This window comes from Vicugna pacos, chromosome 16 (assembly GCF_048564905.1).
Source record: "Vicugna pacos chromosome 16, VicPac4, whole genome shotgun sequence".
NCBI classification, from domain to species: domain Eukaryota; kingdom Metazoa; phylum Chordata; class Mammalia; order Artiodactyla; family Camelidae; genus Vicugna; species Vicugna pacos.
In genome coordinates, this window is record NC_133002.1 from 50,727,914 (window position 1) to 50,741,179 (window position 13,266).

General features: G+C 40.7%; 1 protein-coding gene across 12 annotated transcripts in view; it reads right to left on the minus strand.

Moving 5' to 3' along the window:
* Window positions 1-13,266, minus strand: part of BPTF (bromodomain PHD finger transcription factor) — a 127,730-nt gene that overhangs the window by 14,798 nt on the left and 99,666 nt on the right. For 9 of the 12 annotated variants that reach the window (XM_072939433.1, XM_072939432.1, XM_072939431.1 and 6 more), the window contains 6 exons: window positions 12,416-12,633; window positions 9,306-9,528; window positions 7,652-8,577; window positions 5,985-6,067; window positions 5,469-5,694; window positions 622-944 (listed from right to left, as the gene is read on the minus strand). In XM_072939433.1, the coding sequence (XP_072795534.1) occupies window positions 622-944; window positions 5,469-5,694; window positions 5,985-6,067; window positions 7,652-8,577; window positions 9,306-9,528; window positions 12,416-12,633 (1,999 nt within the window). The remainder of the gene's footprint in view (window positions 1-621; window positions 945-5,468; window positions 5,695-5,984; window positions 6,068-7,651; window positions 8,578-9,305; window positions 9,529-12,415; window positions 12,634-13,266) is intronic. The other 3 variants (XM_072939437.1, XM_072939436.1, XM_072939435.1) reach the window with 1 other exon arrangement.

The window sequence follows — 13,266 nt, forward strand, 5'->3', positions numbered from 1 at the left end:
GTCACAACTGTCAAAAACAGCTTCCAGGTGCCAGGCTTATCAAAATTTTGAGTGTCATACTTGAGGAATGGGTGAAAGAGACATTTCTGTTCCCAAGAAGAAAGTGGGAACTTTTGACAAAAATAATGTTCGGTCATAATATTTCAGTACAAAAAAAATCCAGAATTGCTTAAAATTAAACAATAAAAACCCCAAACCACTCAACTCAAAGCTGCTCGCACCATTCATTCACATCTAGGTCATCTCTAAGATCTGATGTAACCGTGGGGTTATGAAGGTTTTAGTCTCAATTGTGGGCAGCGATAATAACACACCTCCTTCTCCAGACAGCATCACTGGAGTTAATCCAGAGAAGAGAGGAGACAGCAAAGGAGCAACAGAAAGCTTATTTTTGACAGAAGAGAATATGATGAAGGACAAACAACAAATCATGAACACGTGAAATAACAAAGCTTTATTCTAGTGTCAGGGTTAAGAATATCAGATGCAAGACCGCAGATGAAACATTCTACTTTGAACTACTTTGATTTACACTGCTACTGAGATACTCATTTTCTCCAAAACTGGAAACTTAACTAAACTTTTAAGAAAATGAACTGGAGCTCAAAAAGATCTACTCACTTAGATTCATCGTAAGGCGTTTTACAGATACAGTAAAGCTTTGTGTCCTTCTTGGTTTCCTTTGAGGTAGTAGAGATCATTTTCTTCTTCTTGGACTTGGAGCTTGAGTCTCTGTCCTCTTCTCGCTTCCTTTTCTGGGAGGCCACAGGCAGTGTGGCCGTGGCCGTGGCCAGGGGGCCCAAGTGCTGCGGGGGAGGCGGAGGCGGGGGCGAAGGCGGAGGGGCTGGAGGTGCAGCAGGCGCTGTGGGCGGGGTGGCAGCTGCTGCTGCAGCCTGCACCACGTCTTTCTCCTTCTTAATCTTCAGGTCCCTCCTGAGCTCTTCCTGTTGTCAGTTAAAGACAATACAAGACTGTCATTCAACTTAGGTAATGATCTAGCCCGAGGATGTTTCCTCACCACCCTTGTCCAAGTAGCTCCACAGCTCAGCCTCAGGTGAGGGAGTGGTGCTAGCTCCGAACAAGAGGGTTCTTACTACACCTGAAACCCAACTGAAACAATGGGAAACAGAAAATGAAGATCATACGACAACTAGAAAGCTGCTGGCTATCTTCAAAGGAGGTCTGGCAGAAAGATGAGCCAGTATCTAGGAAGGCCGGCCCCTCCCGAGGGCCCGTGTCCTGTCCCGGCCGGTTTAGTCGTTGCTCAGGACGTGATCTCGAGGGTCCTCACCCGCTGGCTGCTTTCTTCCAGCCGATCTCCTCTGTGTCCTTAGAGTGAGGCTGGACACGAACTGAACTCGACACTCCAGACGTGGTCTGGCCAGCCCAAAGCAGAGCAAGACAGATGTGCCTTGTTTGCCGGGCTTTTGTGTCTGGAATTTAAGACTTTAGGGAGAGCTATTTTCTCAATACAAAGCTTGCCATGAATTAAAATCCGTACTTTTTCCCACGTGAAATGTTTTAAACACACCTCTGCTACCCAGTGCTGTAACTTATTCTTAGAAATGATGATTAAAGCAAATTTCATTTCCCTAGAGAAAAACCATGGTGATTGGCTTCCATGAACAAAGTTGGTGTGAATAAGTCACACTATGACCAAGCTTTAAAACAGCAGAAAAATTCTAACAAGTAAACCGGAATGGTCCTGGTTTAAAGAAATCTCTTTCCTCTATCTAGAGCCTAGACAGTCTCATAAATGAGAAGACACGCTGTGTGACTATGCACGAGCCCTTCTTTACTTAAAAACAAAGCCTGAACTTTTTCCTAGGGAAGAAAGTAAATCTTGAGTTTCATTTTCCTAAATAATATAATGTGTTTGTAACATTAAGAGATGGATTTTAGGAAAATCAAGAGTCAATAGTACAGTGGGTATACAGTTTGACCCGCCCCTTCAAGGACATACCAAGGACAGTAAAATATAAAAAAGAAAAAACTGAAAAGACAGTCATGTCTGAGTAAGATGTAAGTGTCTACACAACAGAAACACAACGCCGTGAACAGCTGCAGGCCTCCTGGGCTCCAGACTCACAACTGGGAAGTGGTGGCACTTCTACAGGGAGATAGGGACGCAACAGGCCTTGGGTGAGGCTGGTGACAAGAGCAGGCTTATGTTAAGGGTGGGCTGTGCTGCCCGAGGCTTCAGGGAGGAAACAAAATCAGAACTCCTCTCCCTTTAATACCAAATGCAAAACCAAATGAAAATATGTAATGTAAAAACAAAACAACACAAAAAACAACAAAAATCAATAATGAGCCTGAATTTATTCTAAGTGTGTAGGTTTTATAGAACAATTTGACAAAAGCGTTGCAATGTGTATAAGGTACTCAAGGAGCTAAATGAACGTCTAAGTTCTATTAAAAAATGAACATGAAATTATTTATTTGAAAAGACAAGCAGAGGGGGACGGAGGAGGGATGAAAAGGTGGAACACAGGACATTTGTAGAGTAGTGAATCTATTCTGCATGATTCTGTAATGATATGATTCTGTATTCTCTATGCAACACGGTTACATGACGTCACGCACTTATTAAATGCACAGAACAGCCCCAACACAGAGTAAAACTTAATGTGAACTATGGACTTCAGTTAGTTAATAGTAATGTGTCATTGTTGGCTTATGAATTGTACAAATGTGCAACACTAGAGCAAGATTTTAATAACAGGGGAAGCCATTATTAACATTAATAGTTAATATTATATTAATAACAGGATGGAGGCCACGGAAGGAGGAAGAACATATGACAACTCTGCTTTCAGCATAAGTTTTATGTAAATTTAAAACTGCTCTTAAAAATAAAGTCTATTAAAAAAAAAAAAGAGAAGCCGAAATGATGCAAGAACAAGAAGATACGAAGGACCAATCATACCTTGAAAACAAAAAAATTAAAATCTTTATAATTAAAAATTATTTTAAAAATACGATAGTATAATATACATTCGAATGTTCCTCAAAGTAAATCATCTTAGCAAAAATTCTACTCATTAAAATAATGTGAAGATTTTCTTTCCCAAAGTATAATTTTTCCTCCTCATTGGATAAGTAATACGCCATCAGAAAGCACATGATAACTGTACACTGGTATATCTGCAGTGGGAATGACATTTGTAAATGGCTGCACAGTATACTGAATGCAGAAAAATGTTCAGTTTATGTTGTCTCTGGTGGGATTCTGCTTTTAACATGTACATACATTAAAAATAATACATACAAGACACACCCTAAAATTATTTTAAAATGCTTATCTTTGAGGGGGAGGGGGTCACAGGTTACTTTTATTTGTTGGCCAAGGAAACTGCTTTGAAAGACATCTGAAAGTACATGTCCAATTTATTTATTTCTATCTAAGGGATACAGACAACAAATACTTCCCCACTCTATGCAGAGTATGCAGTGGGAACAGTATACGTGATAATCACTGAGAATTTCCCCGAAGAAATAAAAACAAAAAAGCACCAAACCTCTAGTATTTTGTTAAAACTGCAGTCCACGACATGGGCACTCCGAAATGTATTTAACCCAGTGGTTCTCAGCTGAGGGTGATACTGGTACCTCTAGAGAGTGTTTCAGAACGTTTGTGGGGACAAGGTCGTTTTTTTGGTGCTTACTATGAAGGGGATGCTACATTGGGCACCTGCTGTTAAACTTCCTACAGTGCGTAAAAAACTGGGCTGTCAAAAAGGCCCAAAGTACTCCTGTTGAGAACACTGATTATCAATCTCTTCTTTGTGAACTTTAGGTTGATTCCAAATCTTTGTTACCATTAACATTCGTTTTGTCCTTGCTCAGATTGTCTTGCCTAATTGTCTCTTAGATGCACTTCTAGAAGCGGAATCATGGATCAAAGAGTCTCCACATTTTACAGTCTTGATACAAACTGATGTTCTCCAGAAATATATGGTATTATCTCTAGAAAAACAGTATTTTCATTTCTTTCACTAGTAGGTCAGTTGAATATCTTTTTATATGTTTACTGGTATTTAGCATTTTAAAATTTGAAATCTGCTTATTTATGTGTCTAACATATTCTTCTACTACAGTATTTTTCTTTTTTTATTTCAGCTTTATTGAGGTACAACTGACAAGTAAAATTGTAAGATATTTAAACTGTACATCATAGTGACTGGATATCCGGATGTCATCGTGAAACGATTTCCCTCACCTAGTTAATTAGTGTTCAACTTTTCTTACTGACTCAGAGCTCTTGAACTTTCTAGGAACACTAATTCCACTATAAATGCTATAAATTTTTTTCTGTTTGTCATCTGTTTTTCAATGTTGTTTCTGTTTTGTTTTTTTTTTCTATACAAAATTTTTCTGCTTATGGCAATCAAATCTATCTTTCCTTTGTGCCATTTGGGATTTGTAATGCATAGAAGTCGTTTTCCCCACTTCAAGATTACAAAAATGACAATCTTGTTTTCTTCTGTGGCTTCTGTGGTCTCTTTTATGATCTGAAATGAATCTGAAGGTGGGAGGTGGTGCTTTACGTAGTGCTAGGCTGCTATTATGAGCTGGCTCGTTCGTTTTCGTTTACTTTGGTAACGACTGTGATCTCAAGATTTATCTAGTAGCAACTACCTTACTGAATTCTCTCCTAAATTTTAATAATTTTCCTTTGGGGTTTTGATGTAATAATCACATTATACACAGTAACAAATTTTCTCTTCTTTCTTCTTTTCCTGGCCTAACACATTACCTAGAAGTTCCAGAGATGCTAAGTAAGAATGTTGGTTTTCGGCATTATTTTCTGGTCTCTGACTTTAGTGGGAAGATCTCTCATGTCTCTGAGTTACATGCAACGTTTGTTAGTGGGATGATCAATGTTCTCTTTTTAAAAATATTTCTCACCTTCTTAAAATGCATAAGGCACTTTTAGAGATGGTTTAGGTAGTCTACCTCTTTTAAAAAGCTGTTTAAACATGTATGAATAGATGTCTTCTTTCACTTTTCAATACAATTCCTAAGTAAGCAGAGGGTTAGCCATGCCTGCAGGATCAGTTACAAGTCAAGGAAGAAATCTGGTCTTACTTCATGGGCACACTTTATTTTTCTTTCAACATCATTTCGCAGTTTCTCTGTCTACTTTTCTCATGAAACTTGGCTCCTGCCAACTTCTGGCAAGACTATGCCATAGAAAATAAGAGCTACTGCCAAGAGGGTCCTCAAATGTTTTAATCAAGAGACTAACCTCTCCAAGTGGCCAGTCTAGCGATGACAACGTACTTACAGATACAAAATCTCTGTCTTGTCTCAAAAGACATGTCACTTTTTTTCACTCTAGGGACAAAAATGTAAATTCTAGAAAAGCTGACACTGTAAACTTAATAAAAATTTCAAGGGAAAAAAAAAAGAATAAAATGAGATGCTACACACTGGATACAGGAGGAGAGGGAACACCTTCTTACCTGTACTTCAATTTGTAGGTCTTTGTCCAGCAACGCTCTCTTTTTTAGTATTTCGGCTTTAAGCTGCTCTTTGTGTTTGAAAAGCAAAGCAGAGAGCTTGCTAGCATTCTGTTTGCTGCGTTTCTGCTCCACGCTCTCTTCTCGCTTCCGTTTTTTTGCGGCCTGCTTTTCTTCTTTGTCTATCTTATCCAAAATATACTTCATCACCTGGTTACACACAATCATTCTAGAGAGAAATACAAAACCTATGTAATGCTGGGCGTTTCATTCTGAAAGGCTTAAGACATGATTTTTCTATGTCTACAGCTGATAAAAACTTTCGGTGAGTGGAAAGCTTCAAAGAGTGATTCAAAACAGTTATGAGCACCTATTGTATTAGTGCTGAATGTTCTCATTTAATAAACTTCAATCAAGACAAAAAAATTTACAAATTCAGAACTCCCGTGCCCTGTACATGAGAAGAAACTGAGACACAGCGAGATCCTGTGCAACCGGGTGATAAGCATTTCTCCCTACCTCTGATTCTCTTCTCTTTCAGCTGGAGTCATGGTCTTTTTCTGTTTTAAATGTTCTATTACAGCATTATGCTTCATCACCACCTTCAGGACAGAACAAAATCCAAAAGTGTGTATTTCATAATGGCTACAAGTCGGTATACAGGTAACAGAAATCGGAGCACATGAGAGGTTTTCCAAAGAAACTGCAAGAATTTTATATCACAGTACAAATAAAATCAGAGCCACTGTACAGCCCGAGTGCTCACCAGGTACTGGGCACTGTGCTAAGGGAACCGCTTGATATTACCTCATCCATTCCCCAGAACACTGAAAGGTAGGGACACTGAGACATAAAGAAATTACTAACTTGTTTGAGATTAAAAAATACGGCTGTGATTTTAACCCAGCTCTCATTCTCCAAAGACCATGTTGTGAACATTATGCTCTCCTTCCCAGGCATTCATTTTACCAATCCCCGCCTTCTACAAAGATTAGGGTAAAGACAGTTGTAATTATTCTCGGTTCATGGACCACACAGTACTAAAAGCTGGATAATAATGCATTTTAACATATTATATGTGATGTCAATTTTATAAGAATATTATACCTCTTAAATCCCTCTGCTGTTTAAAACATGCTTCTAACAATACCATATCGTAATCATCAAACTTGCTAAGAGACTAGATATTAATTATTCCAACTAAAAAGAAATGATAATTATGTGATGTGATAGAGGAGTTAATTATCGCTACAATGATAATCATATGACAATACATAAATGTATCAAATTAACAAGTCATATACCTTAAATTCACACAACAGTATACATCAAATATGTTTCAATAAAAAATAGCGTAACATAAAAAGTGCTTATATAAAAAGTGCTTCTACATACATGACCTCATTTAATCATTACAATAATCCTGCATGGCTGAAAAGAGAAGAGGGTTTTTATGACGATATAGCTGAGGGGAGGTGAGTGAGTTTCATGGACCGTGAAAGGGAGACCCAGGAACTGAATGCTGGTCTCATGACTTGGGAACACTTGAAATCCACACTCAAACTCCTGACCAGTGCTGAGTGGTAAATGCTGCAGATGCAAAGAAAACTTCCTCCAGTGACACCACAGGACATTGTCATACGTGCGACTTCATTTTAAGGAGAATAATTCTCACTCATCTTAACTGCCTTATTTCCTAAGATGCTACTACTGCACGATGCCACTTTTATTTAAGCTACGCAGTAAAAAGTACTTAAAACTTGTTTACAAAGGTGCTGCTGGAAATACACATGAGTTTAATCTGTCTGTAGAATTTGCTTAGTCTACATGCAAACCAAGGAATGACAACTGCAAATAAATGCAAACAAATTGCTATGATGCCTTTAAAATCTTAAACCTTCAATTTTGTATCAATGATACTTGAACTCCTAACTCCACTCTTCCCATCTTAGTTCTCCCAAAATGCGGGTCGTTTTCCCGGTAAGCACTGACGGTCTAAATCTAGTAAGAGCTCCAAACCGTAATAGTCATTCAGTACGTTTTGGTCAATCCAGTGCTGCTTCTAACTCGAAGCATCAATGACTTTAGTCTCATTTAAGGAAAGCTAACACAACCAAACACTAAGTCTAATGCACAGCACAATAATTCAAGCTACTGAACATGCTGCTTTCACTTAATGACTTTACCTGTTTCTGAATGATTTCACTTTGATTAGAAGCTTGGAGGGTGTGTTCCCGCTTAATTTCTATCTGTTGCTGTTTCTTCTTTTGCTGCTGATCCCTGAGTTGCTGAACCCTTTGCAACTGCTCTTGCACACTGGCTGCCTGCACTGTAACCACATTCTGAATCTGGTGGGTCTGCACAGGACTGCTTGGCTGAATTTGAATGGGCAACTGGAGTTTGATCTGCTGGGGCACCCCACCTTGCTGAGCCTGTATCTGAGCCACAACCTGCGACTGGATCTGAGAGAGAACCTGGACTTGTGGGTGCAGCTGCGGTACAGCGAGGCCTGGGGGCTGTGGCTGCTGTACTTGAGGCTGAGGACGGGATGGGGATGAAACAGTAACTTGACTTAACGTTTGTCCTGATGAAAGAGTTTGAGTTGAAGACTGTACCTGGGGCTGTGACTGTGGCTGGCCCTGGGAAGGTATCGGAAGAGATGTATGTGGCTGAATTGGAATCGGTTGTGAGGCTGCGGTCTGAACCTGGGACTGCTGTCCGGGAGACACTTGGGATGGAGTTGATGGACGTATTCGAGTCTGTGGTGGACTTTGGACGCGAGCAGGAGACTGTCCTTGGACATTACTCTGAGGCTGACACTGCACTGCAACTTGGGGTTTGGATGGCTGTGCTTGGGTGGGCTGTGCTTCAGGAGGGACATGGGATGCAACAGTTGTTGGGGTCTGAGCTTCAGGCTGAGTCTGAACTTCAGGCTGAGCTGGGGACAGGGGCTGGGCTTGGGGCGGGGGCTGAGCTGAAGGCTGAGCGCTCTGAGCAGTCTGAGGCTGGGCTTCTGGAGGACTCACACTCGACGACTGAGCTGGTGGCAGGGTTTTGGCTTGTGGCACCTGTGTCGGGGGTGATAATTTACTCTGTTTTTGTTCACCTGTACCTGTGAAAAGGAAAGACCAAATATTTCTTACTCTAGAACAAAAGACTGTGGTTTAAGAAGAATTTGAAGCGGATTTTCCAAAGGTGAGAATTCTGTATTTCAGCACGTAAGACTGATGCCTTAGAAATGCTCCAGTTAGAAACATGTGGGTTAGGACTCTCCTAAGCTGGGAACGTGGACCCTGCTCACGGCCACCCCCTGCACATTTTTCTAAGTCTCCAGACGGCTGGCTTCTGAAGCAAGGTGCGGTCTCTGGAAATCAGCCAGGTCTGCTGGTCCAGGCTGAGGCCACCCCACATTTCTCACCTATGGCGTGAGGGCAGCCAGCGACAGAGGCCTGCGGGAGGAGGCTGACAGTGTGGCTCTCCCTGCAGCTCTCCATCACTGGTTCTGAGCAGGATATGCCCGCCTGCCCTGAGTGCACCTCCACGACTCAATCAGTGCCTACAAGGCTTGGAGGAGTAAGTGTGGGCACAGGTATCGTGACATTTTCCTGTTTTGTGCCACCCCCCTGATTTCCATATTTCTTAGGGAGGATGGTGGTGACAGGGAGTCTGTAAGGGCAAGAGATCTTGTCAAGATCTTGTGAGGCTGACCAGTCAGCTGGCAAGTTCACGGGCGTGAGGCTCAGCCTCTCAGTGGTAAGCACCAGTGCCCCCTGCCCTGTCTGTTAGCCCAGCGACTTGTGATGAGAGCATGCAGCACTTGTGACGATCCCCAAGTCCTACCTGCTGCTGTAGTGGAAACAGTGGTGGTGGTGGTGCTGGCGGCTGTGGCTGTTGTTGCCAACGGGGTAAAGAGGAATCGCTGCACGGTACCATTTGGCATCGCAGCCTGCATCAGCTGCTGCCCTGGGCCGGGCAGGACCGTCACCCCTTGAGGTATCAACTGCAACTGCCCAGTAGTTTGACCTTGTCCTTGAATTACTACCGTCAAACCTTGATTGCCACCCTAAGGAAAAAACACACAACATGTAAATAGTCTTCGAAGCATCAATCTGCAAAGTATACCTTTTTTATGTTGAAAAATATAAAATAATGAAAATATGTATGTTAATGTCTACGGAATGATACCAAAAAAATTGAGATAAGCCAAAATAAGAATATTTAACTGATGTTTAGTGGGAAACAAAATGAACTAACAATCCAGAGTTCCAGCCCAAGTTCTCCAAATGGAGAGCCAGGTATCTACAAGCAACAGCACATCTCTGGATCTGTATTTCCCAATCTATAAAATAAGGGCATTGAAGTGAATGACTAAGGTCTCCACAGAATTCTGATTTTAAACCATATTATTTATATTCATATTATTTTATAACTTTCAAAGCATCTTTAGATGTAGTGCCTCAGTTGAGTCTCATAATAGACTTGTGAAAAAAAAAAAGACTATAAAGTAAATAGCTACTGTTCTCACTGATAACTAAGTGAAGCCTAATTGTGTGGTTTTAGTCTCAATTAAAATTGCTGAAAATGTGAAAGCCTTAAAAAAAAAATAATAATAGACTTGTGACTTTGTGGAGCAGAGAGAGAAAATATTACTACATCTCACTACCAACTAGAAAAATCAAGTGAGAAAGCTCAGGTCCCTTGCCCAAGTTAGAGGCCAAGTTCAAGGTGTGACAAAATGAAAAGCCCAGGTCTCCTAGATTCAGTTTTTTCACTAAGACCAAATGACCTAGGGTGTGTGCTAGTGTGTGCTGGAGGACAGAAAGCTCAGGGTTTTAGACGTGAAATGCAAACACCACGTCGGGAAGGTCACTAGTATCAGTCGTCATCAAAGTGGGACTGGGCTCTGAATACTCTGTATGTACTGTTCTGTCCAGGACTTCTTAATCCTTAACCACCAGGAACATGGTGGAGAATTAGAAAACAAACATAAAAACAACCCACCCCAGATTCCCAACAGCCAGAACTAATGCTACAAAGTTCATACAACAATACTAAGCTCCATGGACTTTCTTTATTCATGAGTCCCTTACTCTCGCTTTTCTACAATATTTTTGTGTACATTCAAAACTACATAAAACACCAAGTGCTGTTTAAAGAATAATTATAAAGTGAACATCTATAAAACCAGCATTCAGGTCATCACTGCCAATATCCAAGAAGCCCCCCCAGTGACCTGCTCTCATCTTAATTCCCCCATTTCCCCTGAGAGGTAAGCATTGCTCTCACTGTCACAATAACTGCATTTGTTCATAGTGGTACCACTCAGGTATAGATCTTTACAGGGACGAAGGCTCCTAACTTCAGGAGCACCATTCATGAAGACCATGATGGGGATGGTGGCCCCTCCAGGGAGGCAGTGCAGCAGCCCTGTATCCCTAAACAATACAGCTAGTGTTGCTTGTTTCTGAATGTTAACACAAACAGATCACAATGTAAGTTTGTTATCTGCTTCTTCCGCTCAACGGTGTAGTTCTATGTGGCTATAGTTTGTTTATTTTCATTGCTGTAGGAAGGTACGATTTATCTAACTGATTACAGACTGACATTTGGGTTGTTCCCAGTTTTTGACTCTTAACAATGCTGCTGTATATTCATGACCATTATCCAGGTGCTCAGATGAGTAAGAACTTCTCTAGGGAATACACCTAGAAGGAGCACCACTGTGACCTGGGGCGTGCTCGCCTCTGACTTTGCTTTGGTTAAACCGATTCATACTACCCAGAGCTGTGTGTAGCAGTTCATTCTACTCCAAGTCTTTGCTCTCTTGATTCTGTCTGACACTTTAATTTATACCAGTCTCTTAGGTATATGCTTTTAATATGTGTTTTCCTCATTATTAACAAAATTCAGCAGTTTTCTGGATTTGTGGACATTTAGATTTCCTCTTTTCTCATCAAGTTTGCTTGCTCTTCTTTTCTCCTGAGCTATCTGAATTTTTTTTCCCTTCTTAATTTGTACTAGTAATTCTTCATTCTGGGTAATAGTCCTTGGTTGGTTGTATCCATACCTTCTCTCATTCTTTTCATTCTTTTATAATATTGATGAACTGAAGTTCTTATTTTTAATGTTGTTGAAATTATAAATCTTTTCCTGTATGGCTAGTATTTTCTGTCTTTAAGAAAGCCTTTCCTACCTTCTAAAAGTATAATAGTTTTACCTTCCACAGTCAGGATGTTTTTCTTCCTGGAACTGAGTTTATGAGTGAGATAGTGGTCCAATTTCATGGTTTCCCACGTATGCTCAATTGTCCCAGGACCATTATTAAAGTCTTTCCTTACAATGATCTGCAATGTCATGTACCAAGTGTCCACAAATGTCTGGGTCACTCTCTGCACTTTCTACTGTTTAGTATCTGTTGGTCTGTCTACCTTTGTGGCTGTACCTTACTGTATTAAGTAGTGAAGCACTGTAGTAAATTTTGATATCAGGTTACCACATGGGGCAAATCCTCCTGTTGTTCAAAAGTGTTACAGATATTCTCCATCCTTTGAACTTCCCTAAAAATTTAAAAAATCACCTTGTCAAGTTTCAAAATATATCTCTTGGGATTTTGATAGGAATTGCATCAGTCTATTGATCAGTATTGGAAGAACTGATAATATTGAATGTTGTAAGGAAACAGCTTAATGTACTCAAATTTTATTTTTCCCAAGCAAATTGGTTAACTAATAAAATTTTAGTGGTTAAAAGGGTTACCCATCTTGGTGTTATAACTCATGATCTAAGGACTCTGGATAGGTGAGGGAAGTATTTTTGTTTGACCCCAGGAAGCAGCCATTTCTTACAATAAGTACATTTTAAAACTTCTGAGAATACGTCCATATTTTAAAACTTACAGCAAGAATAAACAAGATCATTTCTAAAGGTAAAATGCCAGTTACATGACTTACGTGGCCCTGCGTTAGCTGAGTGAGTTGAGCCATGGTCAGCTTCACCTGTCCTTGCTGGGGGCGAGGGGACTGGGAGGCTGAAGACTGCAGATTTGCACTGGGTGCTCCTGAAGGTAGCCCCTTCTGCGCAGGTGCCGAGGGGACTGTGCTGGGGGCAGAGATCGCAGTGGAAACCGGCTGCCCTCTGATGATCTGCGTCACCACCTGCTGAGGAGCACCTATGTGAACAGCAGAACATTAGCGTGCTCACGTGCCTTTAGCAGGAGGCTGAGGTGAAACACTGTTCAACACTACAGATGAATGCATTCTTCTGAATTTTCAGTAAGATGCACAGGACGCCAACAAAGGCTACACCCAGTCACACACCCACACCCAGAGGACCCTGCCTTCACTCAGCTTGCTGACAGCCATTCTCCAGTTCCTGCTGTCTGTAGCAGAGGGGAAGAAACAATTAATGTTCTTCCTATGAGTCTAAAGCCAAAATGACAATAGGGAAGATTGAAGAGAGTATGTAAAATGTGTCATTATTAGGCTGCCTTTCCTTAGGAATATAAATTTAAAAATAAGATAATCTAATTATAATTAATTCATGTGATTTTAAACAAATTGTACGGAATCTGTAATATTCTGAGCCAATTATATTTATATATGAGCTTTTCTCATTGCTATTTGCCATACAGCTTGGAAGAACCATGAGGGCAAGAACCCTCTGTCTCCAATTCTAGAGCAACGTGCTCAGCAAACGCTTCCACAGTTACTGTTAAATAAACATTCACAGAGCAAATGAAGTTTAACTGAAATGGCTCTACAACCTTCTAAAAATTTCAGTTTCTCATTCACCTTGATGAAAT